This window comes from Dicentrarchus labrax, unplaced genomic scaffold, assembly GCF_905237075.1.
Source record: "Dicentrarchus labrax unplaced genomic scaffold, dlabrax2021, whole genome shotgun sequence".
NCBI classification, from domain to species: domain Eukaryota; kingdom Metazoa; phylum Chordata; class Actinopteri; family Moronidae; genus Dicentrarchus; species Dicentrarchus labrax.
Window position 1 is genome coordinate 8743493 of NW_026136718.1, and position 21054 is coordinate 8764546.

At 39.5% G+C, this 21054-nt stretch overlaps 1 protein-coding gene and 1 long non-coding RNA gene across 6 annotated transcripts in view; one reads left to right on the plus strand and one right to left on the minus strand.

Annotated features, from left to right (window-relative positions):
* pde4ba (phosphodiesterase 4B, cAMP-specific a) overlaps positions 1 to 21054 on the minus strand; it is a 174906-nt gene that overhangs the window by 18484 nt on the left and 135368 nt on the right. For all 4 annotated transcript variants that reach the window (XM_051375876.1, XM_051375877.1, XM_051375880.1 and 1 more), the window contains one exon: positions 2194 to 2306. In XM_051375876.1, coding sequence (XP_051231836.1) covers positions 2194 to 2306 — 113 coding nt within the window. The remainder of the gene's footprint in view (positions 1 to 2193; positions 2307 to 21054) is intronic.
* LOC127349860 (uncharacterized) lies at positions 10703 to 15038 on the plus strand. Of its 2 annotated transcripts, XR_007880430.1 has the most exons (4): positions 10703 to 11039; positions 11425 to 11566; positions 12327 to 12529; positions 13250 to 15038. It is a non-coding gene; the product is annotated as an uncharacterized LOC127349860 (long non-coding RNA). The 2 variants fall into 2 exon arrangements; XR_007880431.1 differs by lacking the exon at positions 10703 to 11039 and having other exon boundaries at positions 11358 to 11566.

The window sequence follows — 21054 nt, forward strand, 5'->3', positions numbered from 1 at the left end:
TCTTGGCTCACTTGACTAACTTTTTTCAGGCTCTATTACACACAGCTGCTACTCAGCCTATGCATCAGCCTTCTGGGATTTTATCACCACTACCAAAGGATACAAACAAGTGTTTAGTATTGAAGGTTTTGAGTCAGCAAAAAAGCGGATATCTGTAACTTCCTAGGATGTCACCCCTACAGCAGATTAAGGTGTAATTTCAGTTGTGTTAGATACAACAAAGACGGCCAAGCATTCTCACTCATGTTTATGACTCATTACTGTTATAGTGTAATGTTACCTTCATAGCCATGGTTGTATAATAAGAACTAGGTTTGCTTCTGTGTCAGGCTCACCCACATGTTCCCACTCAGCCCATTGGGATAACATGCTTTTCTAGTCCTTTTTCTATGCCCAGTTGAAGGTGTCCTGTCAGCAGTTTAATTGATAAGGAAATAGATTTTTTTGGGGGGGGATTTATTTCACTGCAATACCACAGGTGGCCAGTGGGACCGACGTAATAAAAAAGTCTAAAGCTGCTGACAAAAAAAACCCAACTTGCAAACAAGGTCAGTTAAAAGAAAGAAATGAAATGAATTAAATGAAAGACTTTCAACAAGTAAACACTATTTTGTGCATGACGTTATTTGAGTGTGAAGTCTATGGACCAAGAGGGACAAGCAGGCTGGCAATTGTTGGTCAATAATTAAAAATCAACTTCCATGGTCAGCTCGCAGTATACACCTCAGTGTAAAATTGATTTACCAATAAAAGACTGATGTGTAGATCATGATTTTATTATAAGACCTGCTACTTAAACTATAGTCACCTCATGGCCTTCCATTCCAATGTAAAAAAGTTACATTGCCATTCATTCACATGAAACAAATGAAGCTACTCAAGGTTAAAGTACGAATGCAACTCATATAAACTTCAGGAATCAGTACTAAGAGAACGCAACGACTAAATCAAGGGACCTACAAGATGTGGCTAAATATTTCTTGGTACCACTCTGTGTCATGCTCTGTCAAGTTCCTGGTTCTTATATAAAAAAGCAGGAACTAAACCTTGCTGCACATCACACACAATCAATGACACAGAACCAAATGGAATAACCAGAGGACCGTGATAAGTTGTTCGACAGGAAGGGTGGAAAGAGGGCAGCAAAAACCGGAGACCACCAAACCAAACCACTTTTGGAAATTTTTCCGAAAAAGTTTGAAAAATTTAAGATAGCTGTTAAACTAATATAGTCTGCATCATAGTGGATGAGACTGGAAAGAAATGGGTGTATTTTTAGTAATCAGAGGACAAACTTAGAATGCAGAATAGGTTTGACTGGGCCCTAAAGGGCACTGCAACCCTCCTGCTGCTGCTTCTAGAGGTATTAATAACGACGACAACAACACAAATGATTTAAAGTCATTTAAAAGAGACTGAATTAGTAACTAACTTTAAACATAAACCAAACCCTGTAATGCTTAGATACATGTCGAGATAAGTTACAGTAAATACATTAGACTCAATCAAGCGATAAGAAGTGAAACCGTAAAGACACAGCCAGGTATAGCTGTGTTTCATGCTCTGTCAGTGAGTAATATGGTTGAGGGGTTACATAAATAAAAAACCAGGAACTGAACCTTGGTGCACATCACATACAATTAGTGACGCAGAAGAAACGAGAGAGATGACAAGAAGGCCAAGACACAAAAAAACAGCACTTCCTTTTGTTAAATCAGAGAGAGTACAGTCAGACAGGGAAAAAACAAATTAATCAGAAATTAATGAGCTCTATGATGGTTTAGGTGGAAATCAGCTGATGAGAAATCTTAGTCACACATGTGTGCAGATGGCCTTTGTAACCTGACAGCGCTCATGCCAACACTGCTTACTGCTGCAGCCCCCTAACTGTGCATGTAACACTTTGACTTTGCTAAGTTCGTGTATGTTTACAGTACAGCATGTCTGGCTTCTGTAAACTGTCTTTCATGTATTTATTATGCTGAAGGATTAGTTCTCCTTGCAGAGTCAGCTCAGCTTTGAGAGTTTACTCAAAGAGCCCTTTCTCTTTAAACATTTGCAATAAATGGAACATTGTTCAAAAAAGTTTCTCTGATTGAAGTAAATTAAAGGCAACCTGTGTCCCTGAACATTTCCTATACTAATGATGGAAGGGGATGAAAAAAAAAAAAAAATAGATGCAGCCTCTCCTACCTTGTTGGAGGCCATGTCGCTGACAGAGCGGTAGGTCTGGATGGTCTCCAGCTGGTCCAGACACCAGTCCAACTCCTCCATCGTCTCCATGGCCAGCTTCTGGTACGCCTCATCTGTCAACAAGCAGCCGGCACACAGAGAAACACAGTCAGAACAGACGGTGCACATGGTGCCCGAGCGCTGCCCAGCCACTCCCAAGCAACAGCCACCCACGGGTCCTGCTCGGGGCGCCGGCTGATGCTGCTGAGGAGGAGGGGGAATGGTTAGAGGTGGCACCCGGCTGCAGCGCTCCTTCATCATGAGGAGGTTTAGCTGTGGTGAGCTGCTGGGACTCGCAGCTGTCAGCAGAGAGGAGAACGGACCTGAGCTCGCTCTGTCAGACACTCAACTTTTTCTCTCTGTGCGTATGTGTGTGTGAGATTCCCCCCCCCCAAGATCTGAGGCCCTCGGCTCATTTACATAAAGTCAACCTCCAAAAGCAGGAAACCAGACACCCCTCGCACTCCCTCACCAGCGCCACACACACACACACTTTACCCCACCTCACAGGAAGCAAACAGACACCTCTAAATCTACACATAAACACACACACAGGCTTTCATGAAGCCAAACCAAACTTTTGTCAACTAGGAATTCATTTTCTGCTTTCTCGGACATGCACACACACACATACACACACACACACACACACAAACAAGCAGCGAACAGTGCAACAACAACTGATTATCGACTATGGGCAGGTGACAACAAAATAAATTTGAGTCCTTGAATAGTGATAGTGTTTTCTTAAACCAGGGGTTGAGACACAGATTTGGCATGGGCCTATCACTCTCTGGTGACCCACATGCCACTGACGCAGGATTTTTTAACATCCACACAGAGGGGAGGACATTTGTCAGCTGCTGCGAAGACACATGTGGTTATTGTTTTGCAGTGTGTATGTAGTTTACAACCACAGTACAGACGCAAATGTGGCCTGGAGGCAAAATTACAGGAACTGGCTTTGGTATTAATTTTACCAGAACTGAAAAATATTTCTGTAACGTGTGTGTGTGTGTGTGTGTGTGTGTGTGTTATTGTGTGATTCTGCCTTCTGTTGCATTAAAACAATTTAACTTGTAAAACATTTGGTAACTCTTTCTTTAAAATCATATATATTGTAAGTGTAGTAACTGATTTATTTTCTATCAATCAGCTAATAGATTGATCCATTATTAATTTCTGCTTTCTATTAAGTATTAGTTTAAAGCATTTATTTTAATTTGTGTGTTGTTTGTTCTTGCAAAAAATGCAGGATTTAGCCAGGATTATTTTTATTTTTTTAAAGTCTGGGTAAAGAAGAAAGAAAACTGAAAGATAAAAATAGAAAAAACATATGTCAAAGTGGTAAATGTAAATTAAAAACAATTCTGATAAAAGAGCAGAGAAAACAAACGTCTACAAAGTCTGGGGTATCTGTGAGGAAGATGGGATGAGTTTTATTACGCAGTTTATTTTCTACTAGTCTAAACCTCTTTTGTTATAGTAAGCATGATTATGAATTTAGTGGCACACTTTTCCTTTCAAACTTAAATTAAATTCATACTTCAGAGCGCATACAACCAGATGTAAAGAAAAACAAGAGACAGAGTGTGTTGTAACCACTGCTGCAGAGTCAATATTCCAACCCTGTTCCTGTGGTTTAACTGTGTTTTTCAGACAACTACAACTGCACGTCAAGGTTGGAGTGAAGCCTTGTTGGAAAGCAGAGGGAGTGTGTGATGAGGTGGCTGGTGGGGCTGGACTGACAGACACACACACACACACACACACACACATACACACACTCTCTCGTCTGCTGCCCCTGCATTGTGTATACTCTGGGTCTCCTAGCTGCAGAGCACAACATGGCAGCAGGGTGTGCACTGCGGCGACCTTAGCGTGGCCACGTAGAATGTGTCCCCTGCTCTGATCTCCTTGCCATCAAAGACATGAGCCTGTTTGCTCTCCCAAACATGAGAGGCACCTGGCGCTCTGCCCACAGCCTTCCCTCACTCTGATGAGGGGAGTGAGAGAAAGAGAGGGAGTGTGTGCGTGTGTTTAATTTAACTCCACAAGCGTCTGATGTGAAAACGGCTTACACTCATTTGAGATGTTTCTTCCCCTTATTCTTAACACTTCTGAGGTGGTTTGAGTTTTTGAAGAGCGTAGAAAGTTCCTTTTCCCTGTACCAGTGTTCTCATTGAACTTTTAAAATGTACTTGGACAGAAAGTATCATATAAGTGGTCTTAGCTACAGTATGGATATGTTTATGGACTTTAAAATAACTCATTAAACAACCATATCTTTAGCTTGTGCAGTAATAGTAAAAAGTAATTCTAAAAACACTTTTAATGGTCTGTAACTTCTATGTGGAGGTTGTTTTTGTTATTCTATACTTATGAAGAATTTAAAGTCCTGTTCATCTAAGGCTTAGAGCAGCATGAATCTTGCATGGTTTAATAATCAGTTTAATACATGTCTGGTTCTTTGATAAAGAAGTGAAAGGTAAAAGACTGTGTACATTAAAACGTACGAGAAGTCGACGACGACTCCAGAGGTAAGAAAATTCCAAATCACAAAGCTTAAAATTCCGCACTGCTTATGTAGAACGGAAACTAAAGATTATGCTTCATAAGAGCCAGATAATACATTCAGCAGTTTAAATAAGTTCACTTTTAGATTCTGGGTCAATGGTACAAACCGTACATCTAGCAATTAGAGCACAGTGTTATGATTCCTTTTTGCAACAGTTAAACGTTCCTCTGTGGAGTTTTTGACCTCTAGTACAGCTATGGAGCAGTCCCTCGTTTGTTTCACGTGCATGCACGCAGGTGACGTGATATACACAATCCTGCTGATGCTTTCACACTATTCCACTTATCTACAGGTGTCTGTAACACGACAAGAAATGCAGCAACGTGCCAGCAAAGGCAGGGGAGAAAAAGACTGCAAGCTAATAAACATGGATGCATAATTTAAATGTTTTGAGAAAGATCTGTTCTGCATGGGAGGAAATGCATCACATACTGTGTTTTGATGAGTTACACTGGATGCAAATATACATTTTGTTTGTTTGCAATAAAATTCAACAGGACACCTCATAAATTTAGTTAAAACTGGATTGGGTTACAGTCCAGCGCAGCTCACATACTGATGTGTGTTTATGGGGTAAAACTGAATTGCTAGATTGATTATTTGAGCTCTTAACCACATTCATGACTTTGATTTTCAAAACACACAAAAATGGGTACAAAGCCTAAAATCTGGTTTAGGGAGTCAGGACCTAAAACTGGTCACGAGGCCAACTTCTTGTGGGTCCCCACATACTAAATCCATTCTCTAGGTAGGTGCCAGATCCACTAAACTATGATGCTTGTATAACAGTTTTACTCTGATCCCTGCCCTACTGGCAACCCAAGCCAATACCAGTATTTACCCCAGCACTGGACCCAGTTTACCGGCAGTCAAATAAAAAATAAAGATTTATGTGCTAATCACTGAAGCATTGGGCATTGACTCTGTTATTTCTCAATACTATTATGACTTCAGCAGCCATAGAATCTAATGTGAACACTACCCAGTCCCTGTTTCACTCTGCCGCTACAAAAGGGATCGGTCAATTGAAATCAATGCATAAACGTTTTCCACTGAGATAACCTTAATGCTAATTGAAAGATGGTACAATCCTATGACAGTATGTAGAAAGGGACATTGTAAAAAAACCTAAGTTTTAGCTTTGTTTAGAAGTATTTGCAGTTGTAATTTGACACAGAATCTTACTGTAAGGCAGAATAGGAAACTGAAGTGGATTTGTCTTTATCATTTCATGAAGCAGTAGGTAACAGAACAATGTGGTCAATCTGATCCTATTGGTAAACACCAGAGGGTTAAAGGGTAAAACTTGATATAGACAAGATTATTGAAATAATAAAAATGCCTGTAAAGGGTGATTAAAAACCTTCTGAGCCAAATTATAGTGTGGTGCTAGATCTCTCTTTTTTGTGCTTGAAATGTAGCCTAACCTAATCTATATAATTATATTTTATTCATATATCATTATTTTTTACAACTTATAACTTTATAACTTTCGGCTTTATGGCTTGCAACAATTGCAGCACATAAAATCATACAATTTCTTTGCCTATAAAAGAAAAAGGTTATGGTTATTACCAACGAATACATGCTTTTGTATTCTCACTTGTTTTAAGAGCACAAGCATGCATGTTAGCTGCATACCAGCAATTACTTTAGTTACAGCAGTCTGCACAGTGTACTCTCATGGCCTCAGATGGACCAATGGAAACAACATTCAAAAGCCAAATGCTGACACACACACACACACACACACACACACACACCAAACACCACGATGTAAGAGGGGATTTCCACCGCCTCCACCCCGACACAAGGACCTTTCTGATCAGCGCTCAGACCTACAGTGTGTGTCCCACAGGGGCAGACAGGAAAACACACAGATACGCATGTACAGTCCAGTCACACACACACACACACACACACACACACACACACCACAGTGCACTGTACATATACATAAACTGAAATGTCTCCTTACTACGCTTACATACAAACATGTACTTTCCAGCTGAGGGAGGCAGGGCCAACAGGCGGCAGAGGCAGGGAGGGTTAGGAGGGGATATGAGGTCAGCTCACTCTCTAGATTCAATATTCAGCTCAGCTCAGTCAAATAAGCCTCGCTGGCATGTTAACATTTACAGTACCAACAAAAGATAACACAATCACAGTGTCTAAGCAAACTTGCCCCCTGAAAACCTTCAGTAATAACATCAAAAAGCTGGACAAAAAACACAGGATGTCTCTGCAATATGAATGTGTAATGAAATCCACAACAAGAACACAAAATATGATCTCAACAATGAGTTGAATGAGCTGCTTATTGTGTCTGTTCATTGATTGTTTTTCCTTTGATTGTCTATCAGATTAAGCTCAGATAGCACATATTCTTTTGTTATAGTGATGTATTTTAGCTGTTAATCCCCAATAAGAATGGTATATTTGCTATGGTATGGTATGTTATTATATATTTTAAAATCCACTAATATTTATTTTATTTTAGGGATTTTTTTTTTTTTTTTTTAAATATATTTGTCCCCAATATTCCCTGATTTTAATGGTGTGTCTAAATGTCTGTTACTCTCTTTCCCTGTCAATCGCTCCTCCTCTTCCTCTCTGAAAAATATGATGACTTATTGACACAGGACATTATGGGGAGACTTCACCTTTAAAGCAGCAGGTGCACACACACACACACACACACACACACACACACACACACACACACACACACACACACACACACACACACACACACCCCAAAGCAAGCCTACTACATATACCACACATGACATTTGTTGCTATCAGATTATTTAAGGACAACTCTGCCCAGGGGACATCAGACCAGAGGAGTTGAAGCTTGTTTGTGTGTGTGTGAGACAACTGCATCTGCCATCCTCTCGTGGGGATACAGTCAGTTTCCTGCCAGTGATGTGATGCTTGATGCAGCAGAGCAGGGAGGGCTGCAGCCAAAATCTATATGGCATTGTGAGGGTTAAATCATCAGCGAAGATTACCTACAGGCACTGACACACTCACACTCATAAACATGCAGGATATGAGTTCAGCAGGGGACAATCTCTCTTTTTCCTCTCATACTTATTCTTGCTTTTCATTTATTGCCCAAGCATTCATCATGTAAACATCTCGGTTTTGACGGGTGATGTGCCACATTTCCAGTGAACCGGCGTAAACAGACCACACACATGAAGAAAAACCAAACTCTGACGTAGGCCGATTGGCAGCATGTTACTGAATGAAAAGGGCCGTGACATTCTTTAGTGGCAACTCTTGCTTTACAAGAAACAGAGAGAGATGATCTGAAATCCTCCGCTCAGTTACTCAACACTTCCTATCAAGGACAAGAGATGGTACGGGTGAGGCAGTGCTCTGATGTAGCGCTTGCTCCTCCACTTTTTTATGGGCCGAATTATGAAAAATTCATTATTAGCATGTATTGTGAAAACAGGGAAGAAGGGTGGTGCTGGAGTTTGTGGTTTTTAAGGAGCATATTATGTGACCCTGAAACGTTTCTGCGAGGCGGGTTCTGAGAAGTGACAAAATGACATCATGAGTCTGTGTTTCGTTAGAGCTCATTTATCTGATTTACGGGGGGGGGCAGAATAGAAATAATGTTTTAATAGATGGTATCAGGGTTTTTGTTGTCCTGTGGTTGTGAATTATAAACAGAAGGGAGAGAAATAATGACTGGATATTCTGTTGCAATGGGAGGATTTGCACATGTTTCACCACTTATGAACTTGCAGCAAACATTCAATGGAGGCATTATGGGTAAATTTACCGCTCTGGGACGCAGTATCGGTAAACATACTGGTGCCTCTTTCATGTGGTGACCCTCCAGAAGCAGCGCTGTAGACACATGTTGGACACTGACTCACAGATGAAGAATTCTGATGTGTTGAAATGTGGTGATTAGGCTAAAGCAGAACTGCTTCAAGTTTGTGTTTTCATATTCGTGTCTGTTGTGTACAAATTTGTACCATTGTTGTCTGTCCCTAATACAAATACAGAGCTTTCATATTTTCTGCTGTGGCCACATGGAAGAGTCTGCAGATGGAAATTAAACTGACGAAGCTGATGATGATGATTTGAGTGTAAATTCTACAGAAAAACAACTTCATTTTGGATTTCTTTTCTATGCTCAGCTCTTTTTTTTTTTTTTTTTTACTTTTTCAGTATTCCGATGTGTTTTAATATTGTTTTGTCTATTTAACTACGTTTTTTTATTGTTTTGTCCAGAACTTTTTTGTAATGCTTCCTCCCTTGGAGATCTCCAGCCTCAGTGGGACTTGATCTTGTTAAAGAAATGTGTTTGACATTTTGGTAATACGCTTTCTTGCCGCAAGTTAAATGAGAAGGTCGATACCGCTCTCGTGTTGGTGCATTAAGAATGGAGCTAGTAGATTAGCTTAGGATAATGAGCTAGCCTGGCCCTCATCAAAAGAACACACGTACCAGCACCTATAAAGATTATATTGTTCTATACAGAAAAAAAAATTAACATTTCTGTTTGTATACAGGTAAAATGCAAAATGTATGTTAAATAAATTATAAAAAATTATCAGAAATTATTTATTAATTGAAATTATGATGACAATATTTTTTTTAACGGGCATTCAGCAGGAAACGTTTGCTGGTCTGTTTTCAGGTAAGCTTGCGGTCTTGCTTTTATTAAACTCTGGTGAAGCAACAGGGGTGCATGTAGAACACTGTAATTTGACTTGGTAGAATAACATTTATGTGACTTGTAGTCTAGACTTGTGGTTGTTCTGCTTGTATTTATGCTGTAATAAAGTCAGTTCTGACCACAAAACTTTAACAAAAAGTGCTTTGACTGGGTCACATACCTGTTAGACCCCTTATGGTTATTGCTTACTCTTTTCCACCTACTCTCCTTGGACACAGTGTTCCCTGTCCTCCCCATAACATATACACGTACACATTCCTGTCTGTTTCACTATAGAACTCAGTGGGAAAGCAACACGGAAAGCTATTAATCTGAGTAGCACGCAACAACTCCCAAAGGGTGCACAATGATACCAGATCCTTCTCAGAATCCTTGGAATAACAGCGAAAGAGGCTCTACCGTGTTAATCAAACTGTTTAAATCCAGGTGGGGTGAGAAAACTGAAAGTTCTCAGTTTGTGAGAATCTTATTTTGGATGTGACTCTTAAGCCTAATTTGAACAGGGTTTATTCTTCTTGAGAAGGCTGGGTGATTTAACACAGTGTTCATATGCTCATCTGTGATTTCAATCTTGTGATCCAGTATCCATTTCAGTCCCAAATAGCTGTTGTGTTTTGGCGTACGTGTTGGTCTTCTATTAATTTAAGTCTCACCAAGACAGACATTTACGATTGTTTTTATGCACAAAGTAGGGCTGTAACAAATGTTTGCTTTCATTATCAGTTAATTCTTTTTTTTCAATTAAATAATTGAAAATGCCTGTCAGAGTTTCCTACATGTTTAGTTTTGTCCAACCAGCAGTCTAAAACACAAAGCTATTCCGTCTACAATGACATAAAAACACAAAAAGCAGAAAATCCTAACAATTGAAAATGTAGAACAAATGAATTGTTGGCATTGCTTGAAAAATGTGACTTAAACAATTAACTAAGTATCAAAATAGCTGCAAATTGGTAACTTTGATCACAAAGATGTATTTCCAGTTACACAGACTGACTTCTATGACTTCTATTAAGATCCATTTAGTTACTGAAGAGCATGGTAAATATTAATCCAGTCCAGACTGGGCTTCAGTCCCAGCTGAGTCACACAGAGCTACAACTTTGATCTGCTTATCTGGTTTGAAATGGTTTAACTGGAGAAAAAACATATCCCATGTTTCTTCACCAAGTCATGCCTTTGGACATCAAACTGTGGATTCTCCTTGCACACATACACACGATTCACACACGTGCACTTTATTCACACACAGGCAGATACAGAGTGATTTATGCATGTGGGAGGTGGACGTGAGGAACATAACGTGAGGACTAAACTGAGCTCAGAGACAGTCTGACATCACAGGGCCTGAAGGTTCACTGAGGCACGAGGCGTCTGCCTCAGTATGACATGCAGTATCCTCTGCTATCTGACTTGTTGTCATGCCCTGGTGTAAAAGTCTCTCTCACTCTCTCTGATAAAAAAGATGGACGTCAATGAGGCTGTTTGTCTGTCTTATCAGTAGCTCTTCAGCTCAGAGGACCTGTGAGTAAAACACTGTCCTGTCCTTGAGCTGCACTCTCTCCGTCTGTTTTGACTCCTGCTCTCATAAACTCTCCCATGTTCTTTTTCCCCCCTTTCGCTCCTTCTCACCGCAGTGTCTCGCTCTCTTACTCTCAGCTTCTATACCCTCAAACATGAGTACACACACAAACACATACACACAAATGCACAGCAACAGACCAGGCTTTGTCTGTATTACCTGAGGTGAACTCCCACATTGGGAGCAACAGCACTGACTGGGCTGAATGGGCCTCATTGTCACACTGACTGGCATTTGCCCCTCGGGTTGATTAGCATGGATCAGAGGAGCCATGAACCCAGTTAGCCAAACTTCTGTCGCTGTTGATGCTGCTTTTTCTTTCTTTAGGTTTCAAAGGTTTCCACGATTACAAAGGTTCACTGTTGGCGCAGGGGTCGAACTGATGTCAGGGGTGAGGACGGATTTCTAGAATCATGAGGAAAACTTTTGCATAATCGGAATGGGCCAGCTGGAGGAGAGAGAGAGAGAGGTAAGGGATATTTAGGGTGAATAAATTGGATCTGATTCTAGCAATATGGTGACCTGATGTTCCTTTAAAAGATTAAGTCTCAGTTAATCAAAAAAAGTAAGCTCGACCTAACCATGTCTGAGTTACTGGGTTGCTAGATGGAATATGTTACCTCATATTTTCCAAGGAGACAGTGCTTTACTGTCATGTCATACACATGTCACACATGGGTCATAGATCAGAGTGTGGGGGGGGAGTCCAGGAGCATGGCCTCAGACACACATTACAGTTTTAATGCGTTGCTTAAAAGAGACATCAACAAGGAGTTCCTATTAGATACAGAGATCTGTCGTCCTAGGTACTGATACCATTATATTTATTGTTAATGTGGACCTTTGTTAATTTCGATTTGTTGTTAAATGAGACAGATTGGGTTTTTAGGCCACCTACGTCTTCCTGCAGGTGCGACCAGTCCGGCTATTCTACATGTTGAAAATATGGAAGACGCAGCTGCTTCTATGAGCTTTCTAAACTCAGGGCTCAGATCACTTTTACAGGTTTTATTTCATATAATGAGGAAGTAAGCAACCTCAGCGGGCTGCAACTAGACAGGCTCGGTTTATGTGTCATGCTTCTTCTGTTTCTTGGCTTTGATATCTGAATAACATTTTACAGAGGCCAAGCAAGAAATCATTTTGGTCTCAACACTTTTCCAGCTGTTGTTGAACTGTTGTCAAGAAAAACATGACTGTCTTATTAACATTATCTTGACCGTATTTAGCGTGCAGGCCTTCAAACGGAGCCAAGCCAGGCTGGTCCAGGTCTGGACAGAGCAGACTTGATGAGCAGAGCGAGGAAAGGCACCAGAGGGGTTCTATGACGAAGGGGTTTGCGTGCAACGAAGGATCAGTTTCTCCAGTAACATATGAAGACCAGCTGAGACAAACCTCAAATGACCTCGAACAGCATGCCTCCTTATGATGGGTAAGCATGGTGTGTCAGTGTATGTGCATGCATGTGTGTGTCTGTGTCTGTGTCTGTATGTGTGTGTATCCCAGACCACGTAACCCAATCAAATTGAGCCAATAAAGACTATTGGCACTGGTGAGCATGCACAACAAAATTGATTGTGTTTGTCCATATTGGCTAAATGAAACTTCCTGATTGAATCAAGATTAAATACAAGTTCCCCCACAAGTAACAACTAAATAGGCATATGGCATTCATGGCCTAAAAGCGGTTTCAGAAAAAAACAAAGATATCTGGATCCTACCTCCGCCAAAAAATCAGCAATGTTACCACAGTTTAATGATAACCAAACATTGATTTGGCTGTTTTGTTTCTTTGTTGATAATAATCAGGAGGATTTTAATTGAAAGGCGGTATTTTATTGTTGAATTGATTTTTAAAAGGCTGCTTTCTGTCCTGTTTCCACAAAGAGGGTGGTGATGGTGGTGTTTTTTGGCGAAGGGCATGGGGGGGGGCAAATGCTTCCCAAATACCCAAACAAAAGAGCCGGTCTGTGAAGCAGAGAGCGTTTGAATCCATCTGCACTGAGCTGAACAGGCCTGCTGGCAAGGGAATACTTCAGGGGAAGGGCAGCCGTCTACTTTATGACTGTGCTGACGTCAATGGCATAATTCAAATACTTGCAGAGTGCATGCTTCCAGCTTTCTGAACCTGCTCTCTCTCTCTCTGTGGCAGGCCGCAGCTAAAACCCGACGTGGAACCGGACTCCAGTAAAACTAAATAACAAAACAACAACTGGAGTGGAGTCGTGTCGGGCTGAAATAGCAGAAAACCACATGGCATTCATTTGCTAGCCCTTCAGTCGTCATAAAGGCGAGTGACAGTTTGACAAATCTTTGGAAATTCGTTGTGTATTTGCTTAAGAATTAAATATTACAGTGGCGCAGACCTTTGAAACGTTAACTAATTCGAGGGAAATAAGGCCCATTAGCAAGAAGTGTGTTTGTATTTATAGTTTTTATAAGTGAAAAAGGAAGAAGGAAACCAAACTGAAATCATTTAAACCCCTTTCTACGAAGAGCTATTGTCTTTTACTGAAAGAGGGAAGTGACACTGATTTTATGTGAAGTGATGTGCGTGTTGGTGGCTACAAATAAACACATATATAGTATTTACTATTACTCATATAACTGATTAACTCTTTCAATCATTTTCAAGGTAAAATGTCAAGCTTCTTAAATACAAATATTTGCTATTGTTTTCCTTTTTATGACGCGGTGCATTTAATGTTTTGTGGGTTTTGGACTGTTGGTTGGATAAAAAAAGTGATTCGAAGATCTCATCCTGGGCTTTAGAAAATGTAGATTTTGTAGACTGAATAATTAATCAGTTAATCCAGAAAAAATTAGTAGATTTATCAATAGAGTTGCAGCTGTATATTCAGTTGGATAGAAACCAAGTATGATTACTTTTGTAAGTCAATGCAGATTTCCTAGACACACAAGGTCAAGATTAACTAGGAAAACAAATAAGCAAAAACTTAAATGAACTATACAGAATGAGAATGTTTTACAGCTATTTTGGGGCAAATCTGGCAATTCGGCCCCTTGAAGACTCTTGACTCACACTGTTTGCTCTCGACATCAGACGTGGAGGGATTGTTTTCCAGACATCATTGACATCATTACTTACATTGTGGGATAAGCGAAGATGACATAATTGGATGGAGCTGTGGATGACTGCAGACAGATTGACAAACAGCCCAAAGTTTGGTTTGCTCTCACGAGAGTGAGAAAAATGGAACTGTACTGAGGAAAAGTTTATCGCAGTAGTTACATTTGTTTGTTTTTTTTTGCCTTGTAGCTATCACATCAAACATAATAAAGAATCACAAAAAACACCTTTAAGATCCCCATACATCTACGGTATAAATAACCTTCTGGATTCTTCTGGAAGTTGTCTTTCATATATTCTATATGTGGTGAACAATTACAGCAGTTTTTCTCTCACATGGTAATTGATTGGCTTACAAAGCAGATATAAACGAAGGCAGGAATTTGAATTTAATCAACAACTGCTCTATGATCTGGTTTTCATAAAACTCATGACCTGAACTGACATTTGTGCTCTTTACGTTTCTTGCTGGCCTCGAGCTTAGTCAACCAATCTCACTGAGAGGACGCAAAGATACTGTTGGAAGGTTTGTTTACAAGCCACAAAATGCAACAGACCTGCCATTTCAGGGCCGAGACAATTTTGAAACAAGGTTGATGACGTGTTATCTCATTTCAAGTTAGCTCTATCGACATAATAAAGAATGATGTTAATCTTGTTTTGAAATTAATATTCACACTTGACTACGTTTGTTGGTTGAAAACTAATAGAGAACCAAATCAAATAGAGGAATGAAATTTACAGTTGAAGACCTGATAACATCGTAATGACTCAACCAACTCTTTGCACAAAGCCTCTTCATATACAAGCATGTCTAAACAAACACAAACACCTCCACAGGAGCAAGTGGGGCCTTTTCTCAAAACTCAGCTCTGGAGCTCCCCTGGCTGGGAGCCCACGGGAGTCAGTGCCAATGGCATATAGAGAGTTTTGAGTAGGGTAAATACTTGGCACTGCAGCATCTTTATGACACTGGAGACTTGTAAAGCAGGGGCCAGGCCTGTCGTTTCTGGCCTCATTCCAACACTGGGATTACTTTCAATTAAAAGCATGAACTCACTACTACTACAATAGAATCTTATGTCAAATTTTAAAAAATTCTTTAGTGATAGAGATAGAGAGGCACAAAGAGACTACTATTGATGGTCACTCTTTGGAAATACATCCCTTCTTGTTGTCAGTAGATTGGATGGTTGTGCCAGCTATTCTGAAACCCTCAAGATGTCACTCTGTATGGAAACCTCCAACCCTCTTTAACCCTCTTAGGGCACCTGACTGATACTCGAGAGTTTGACAGCAGAGGGACAGTGAAATGTGACCTAATGCTGCACAAGGCATGGCAATCATCTGGTACCTTTCTATATCTTATTTGAGATGACACAGCTGTTGACACAAATACGTTGTAGCAACGTGCGTAATATAGCACACGTGGGGAGTTAATGTATGTTTTAAAGGAGATTTTTGGTTTATTACAAGCTGGTTCGAACATTGTACGCACCAAAGTAATGTGTAAGTCTAAGACAGCAAGGCAACAAACATAAGCCAACATTTTAGCTAACATCACTTTTCATCCAAAACTTTACTTTTAAGTAAAACCGAGTGCGTGCACCTGTAATGTAGAAAGTAAAAATCACTCATTACACAGGAAAACTGCAGCAAGTAGGTCAAAGTTGAGCCACAAAGTCTGTCGGTAAACTGTGATGGATATTTATGATGGTGAATTTAAGTAACAATTAAAAAGTAATGAATATGTTTGACTAAGGGGGTCGTTTAACAGTTATATGAATATCTGAATGCTCATGTTTCTTTCCCTCTTGGACATATTTTTTTTGTAAAATCACGTGTTCCCAGATCTCGATTAACTTTAGTTACAATCACGAAACGTTATACTAAATACCTAAATAATGCCGGTTAGGTTAGAATAATCGGATATTTCCTTCTCATTCTAAACTGCATGAATATTACTAACTTTGAAATACATTTTTCATGTGTTCAAATATGGATAAAAACAAAGGATTGGTGATTTAAAATGTACAATATTGTTTGGGCCTTTAAAATGTTCTTTTGTTACAACTTGTGATGCTGCAGTAACTTCATGTTTACAAAGTTGGTTGCTTTTCATTGATCATGCAAAAGATGTTCCCTAGCAACCAATTTACTAAAGTCGCTAGAATGAAACTTTGCTAACTGTATAAGGACTTTACACACAACATTAGTGATAAATAGCAGGTACAACCTAATCCAGGTGTCAAACTTATGTAGCAGGTTAATGTCATCAAGCACAAGGAGAGATATTATTTGTGTTGGGTACACGTAAGAGATCATTTCATCTACTTAAGTAAACAGAGGCAGCCAACTGAGGTGCCAACAAACAGTTTCGGCAAACAAAAGACAGACATTCATACTGTTAATCTTTGGTCACATGCATTCGGTATTCAACAACACATAATCTAATGCAACTATCAAATCAATAAAGTAATGCAAGCAAAGCCAAACACCACTATTAAGAGCCAGACTGACAGACTGGTCAAAAGGATAAAGAGAGTACAGGAATGGCATTGACATATAAGCATGTCTTTCCATCACAATGTGGTAATGAGCTAAACTCTTATGTAACAAATTTCCAGTGTACAAATAGGCTTACACATCCCTCCCTACCTTTCTCTCCCTCTCACCATCTCTCTCTCTCTCTCTGAGGGTCCGAGCAGCCGCCAACTCATCAATCACCAAATACAAAGAAAAGACAAAGAACCACATTCCTGGAAAGGAGCGAAAGACAGATGGGTGCATTGCTTTTAAGGCACTTGTGTAACCCTTTCAGGTGAATAAAAGAAAACTGATGAATGTATATTACTTTGTTTGGAATTAGGAAATTAGATATAAGTGGACACAAATAGATTATCCCGAAATCACATAAATGGGAATGATTTTACTTCAATTAATATATTTATTTTGACATCTAGAATCTGCAGACATACACTTTTTTTTCTGGGGTGCCCTTCCTCCTCCTTCCATCAAACACATGAACCTTTGTTAAGATGCTTGGCACGATTTATCTTTGATTGGTCTCCCACTTTCCTTTAGTCTCTTGCGTCTCTGCCTCCACTTCTGACGTTGACAAGGTTTAACAAAGTATTTCCTTAATAAATCAGCAACTATGTTTGATAAATCATTGCGTTCATGTCATTTTTTAAGCAAAAAATCAGGTTGCACCTTCATGTGAGTGCAAGGATTTGCTGGTCTTCTCTGTTTTACATGATTATAAACTAAATATATTTGGATTTTGGACTGTTTGTTTACTCTAGGAATATGTGAATTTTCACTATATTAATATATATTGTCTACATTTAACATAACAAGCACTTTAAATTTGGTTTCAATGTTATGCATCAATGTAGATTCAATACTTCTGCCTGACAGTATTGTTTATTTATTCATATTTTGCTATCTCGGATGTGAACATGTTAACATCAGTATTACTTAAATGTTAGCATGCTAATTTTATCGTGTTTGCATACAGTATATTTAAAATTAATCTCACAGCTCAGCTAAGGACAGGAACATTTGATGGGTTGATGCTAGAATGGTGGTACTAGAATAAAAAATTGTGGTTGATCAAAAGTCATTGAGGCTTCATTTATTTGGAACAATGAGAATATCTGTACTGAATTTCATGCCAATAATGTGGAGGCAATTTAAACAGGTGAACAGACAGATAAATAATATTATCCAGCATCACTAAAAATCCTAGCTCATATTTTGTTTGTTACTGTCTCTGTGACACTGTGTCTACAGCTTAGGAGTATCTTGATATCAACATCCTGGTTTTCAAATGGAAAAATCCAAAACATAATTAATTAATTTAGGTGACACAATTCCTGTGGTTGTCAACACACCTTGAACGGATATCACAGATATTCTGGTACAATGCAAAACACCTGACCAACAAATAATATGTCAAATATCTTTCAATCAGATAATTCTCTGCACTGGTTTCATCTTAGCCTGAATTAATAAGTTCAAAAAAGGTTTTCTGTGTCTCCGTGTACACAGAGAGAAAACACAAAGAAGACACAGACAGTAGAAAGACAATTAAGAGCATATGGGAACAAGTCAAACTGAGTCTTACAGCTGTGACCGCAACCACGTCAGCTCACAGAAACCTGAATTTTCACTACAGCCTGGTCTCCACAACAAGTAAAAACAAGCTTTTTTTTAATCCGCACTGACAGACTGGTGATATGGCCTAAGTTGTGAGTAAGGAGACTGAAGCTGTGGTGGGTTAACACTGTTACGCATTCACAGGCAAACGCTTACTGTAACCTGTATGATACAGAAGCTATGGTACAAAATATTATTGATGACGTCACCTTGTCTCCAAGAGTCAGATCACATAAACAACGGTTAGATCTGAGCGTAGCGGGCGAGCAGGCGGTTTGGAGGAGAGCCGTGATATTCCTCACCTCCTCTCTGAGAGCAAACATACAGCTCCCCACATCTGTCACAAAGTGTACACACACACACACACACTGATGACAGGCTCATCCAGTACATACACAGGTAGACTCGCAACTTCGCTTGATGATTCAAGGCGGCGTTTGGGTAAACAAGGATTCAGCACACACACACACACACACACACACACACACACAAACATACACACACACATAGACGGTGATGACTTTTGTGGTTTAATACTGGACCGTGGTTCCCACTCTTCATCAGAACTCTGGTCATGTTTCCAGGGTATTTCTCTGTGTGTGACACATAGTGGAGATGATGATGATAATGTTTGGACAGGCAGTGTGGCTGCCCGGAAGAACGCACAATAGATGGAAATAAAGGGAGGGTAGCCAACTGTCTCGTCATCTCTTTCTCAGGCATGTGCCACAGTCCACTGCGTATGTATTTTATTGGTCAAGACATCACTGAAAAACAAGTGATCCGAACTCAGTGACAAAATAGGTCACTGTCACTGCCTTCCAAAATGACCCATTTAATCATCTCATGACCTGGCACAGATCACCAAAACATAAGAAATAAATGATAATGGTTAAAATGATTAATGTAACCATTTTAGTTACGGTTTGATTGGGCGTGGGTACAAAAATGTACTTGGTTCAGGTCAAGAAATCATTGTGGTCATAGTAAAAAGAAACCAGCAGTGATTATTGGAAGGTAACAGGATGCCAACAGCGGTACCTTGTGTCAAAGTCCCAATCTTTACTGATCCAACCATTAGCCCTGATCTCCTCTCTTTTGTGGCGTTAAATCTATATCACACTTGAGTAATTATGCCTTTAATTCTGAGAAACAGAATTGCAGAGCCACATAAACATTTGTTGTTTTAGGCAAATGACCAGTATTATTATTATTGTTATTATTACTATTATTATTATTGTTATTATTGACAAAAAACACTTTTCTTGACTTGAAAATGGTTGTCAGTGGGCAGTACTGTCTGGGTGTGTACCACATCCCAGTTTCACATGACAGCCTCATGCATTTAGCTACAGTTTTTATTAGCTCACTTTTACAGTATACAATAAATAACTCACCTTCATAACCTGATTTACTAAGACTGTGTTGTATAAAACCATCAAGTTACAGTTTTAGACCAGAACATCCTAGTTTATTATCTTGACTGGGGGGACGTTTAATCATCTTAAGTCTTGAATCTTAAAGGATCAATCTCTGTTGTAAAAGGAGCGCAGTGAATATAATATATTTGTAGATGTTTTATCAGTTTTCTGGCATCTGGTAAAATCTTACTGTGTTCCAAACATATTGTGATAGGACACAAATTTTTGATTTATTCAGAAATAAAGCAGCAGCAGCAACAGCTTATCTTAGCTCAAATGGATGATATGAAGCATGGATTATATGTATTGTCTGGATTTCCTGAAATTGTTGGCTGTCCTGCAGTAAGTGGAAATAATGTGCAGAAAAGGCTGTGAGGCCTTTAGCCTGCAGTAGATTATTTTGAAGCCAAAAATAATCCACTATTCAATTCCAGACGTGTGTTTGAAGCCAAAAAAGTACAGTTTACTGTATACTATACAAAATGCAGCCCAATCGGCTGCAGTCTCATTAGTCCTGCTCTTTACAGCACTTTGCCAGAGTGCGTAGATGAGTCAGAGGACACTGCTATGAGTGGATCATTGTCCTGAATCTAAACTCTAATCTGTGAGGGGAACACACAAAACACAAAGTGCCTATTTGAGTAAAAACACACATCATAGCAAGGGTGTGAGAATGAGAAATGAGCACTCAATTGAGGGCAGAAGAGGATAATACATGACCCGAGGTCAAGTTCCTCACAGCAGGGTCCTCATAATGAGCATGACACTGTCCCCTTCCTCAATGAGACACACTGTTCAACGTGTAGACACAGGCAAAAGCTGACACCTGCCATTCAGTGAAATAATAACAAGCCATATACTAAACATATGAATGTCAGTAGGAGGGATTACTGAGCCATAAAGTCCAGACATACATCTTCTTTTAAACCAAAAACTGATACAGTAAAAGTTTTCTTTTTTGTTTTGCTACCATACTTTAGTAAAACACTGAACGTGGATGATACACATAACACACATTTTTCTCAGGAACTACTTCTCCAGAAGAAAGTTCCAGTGAAGACTGTTTTCCCAGAATGACACAGAAAGACATGCTGCTGTTGGCAAAACAATCTCAACCCCAGATCAGTTCAGCTGTTTAGCAGCTTCCCATCGTATTACATGACCTTCCCTTACAGATGAAGTTTGTCCTCTTATCAATGAAGCATTTTCTGAGCATTTTATGGACTTTACATCCAAGTTAGGTTTAAAGTTGTCATTGAAAGTTCATTCTTTGGCAAAACAATC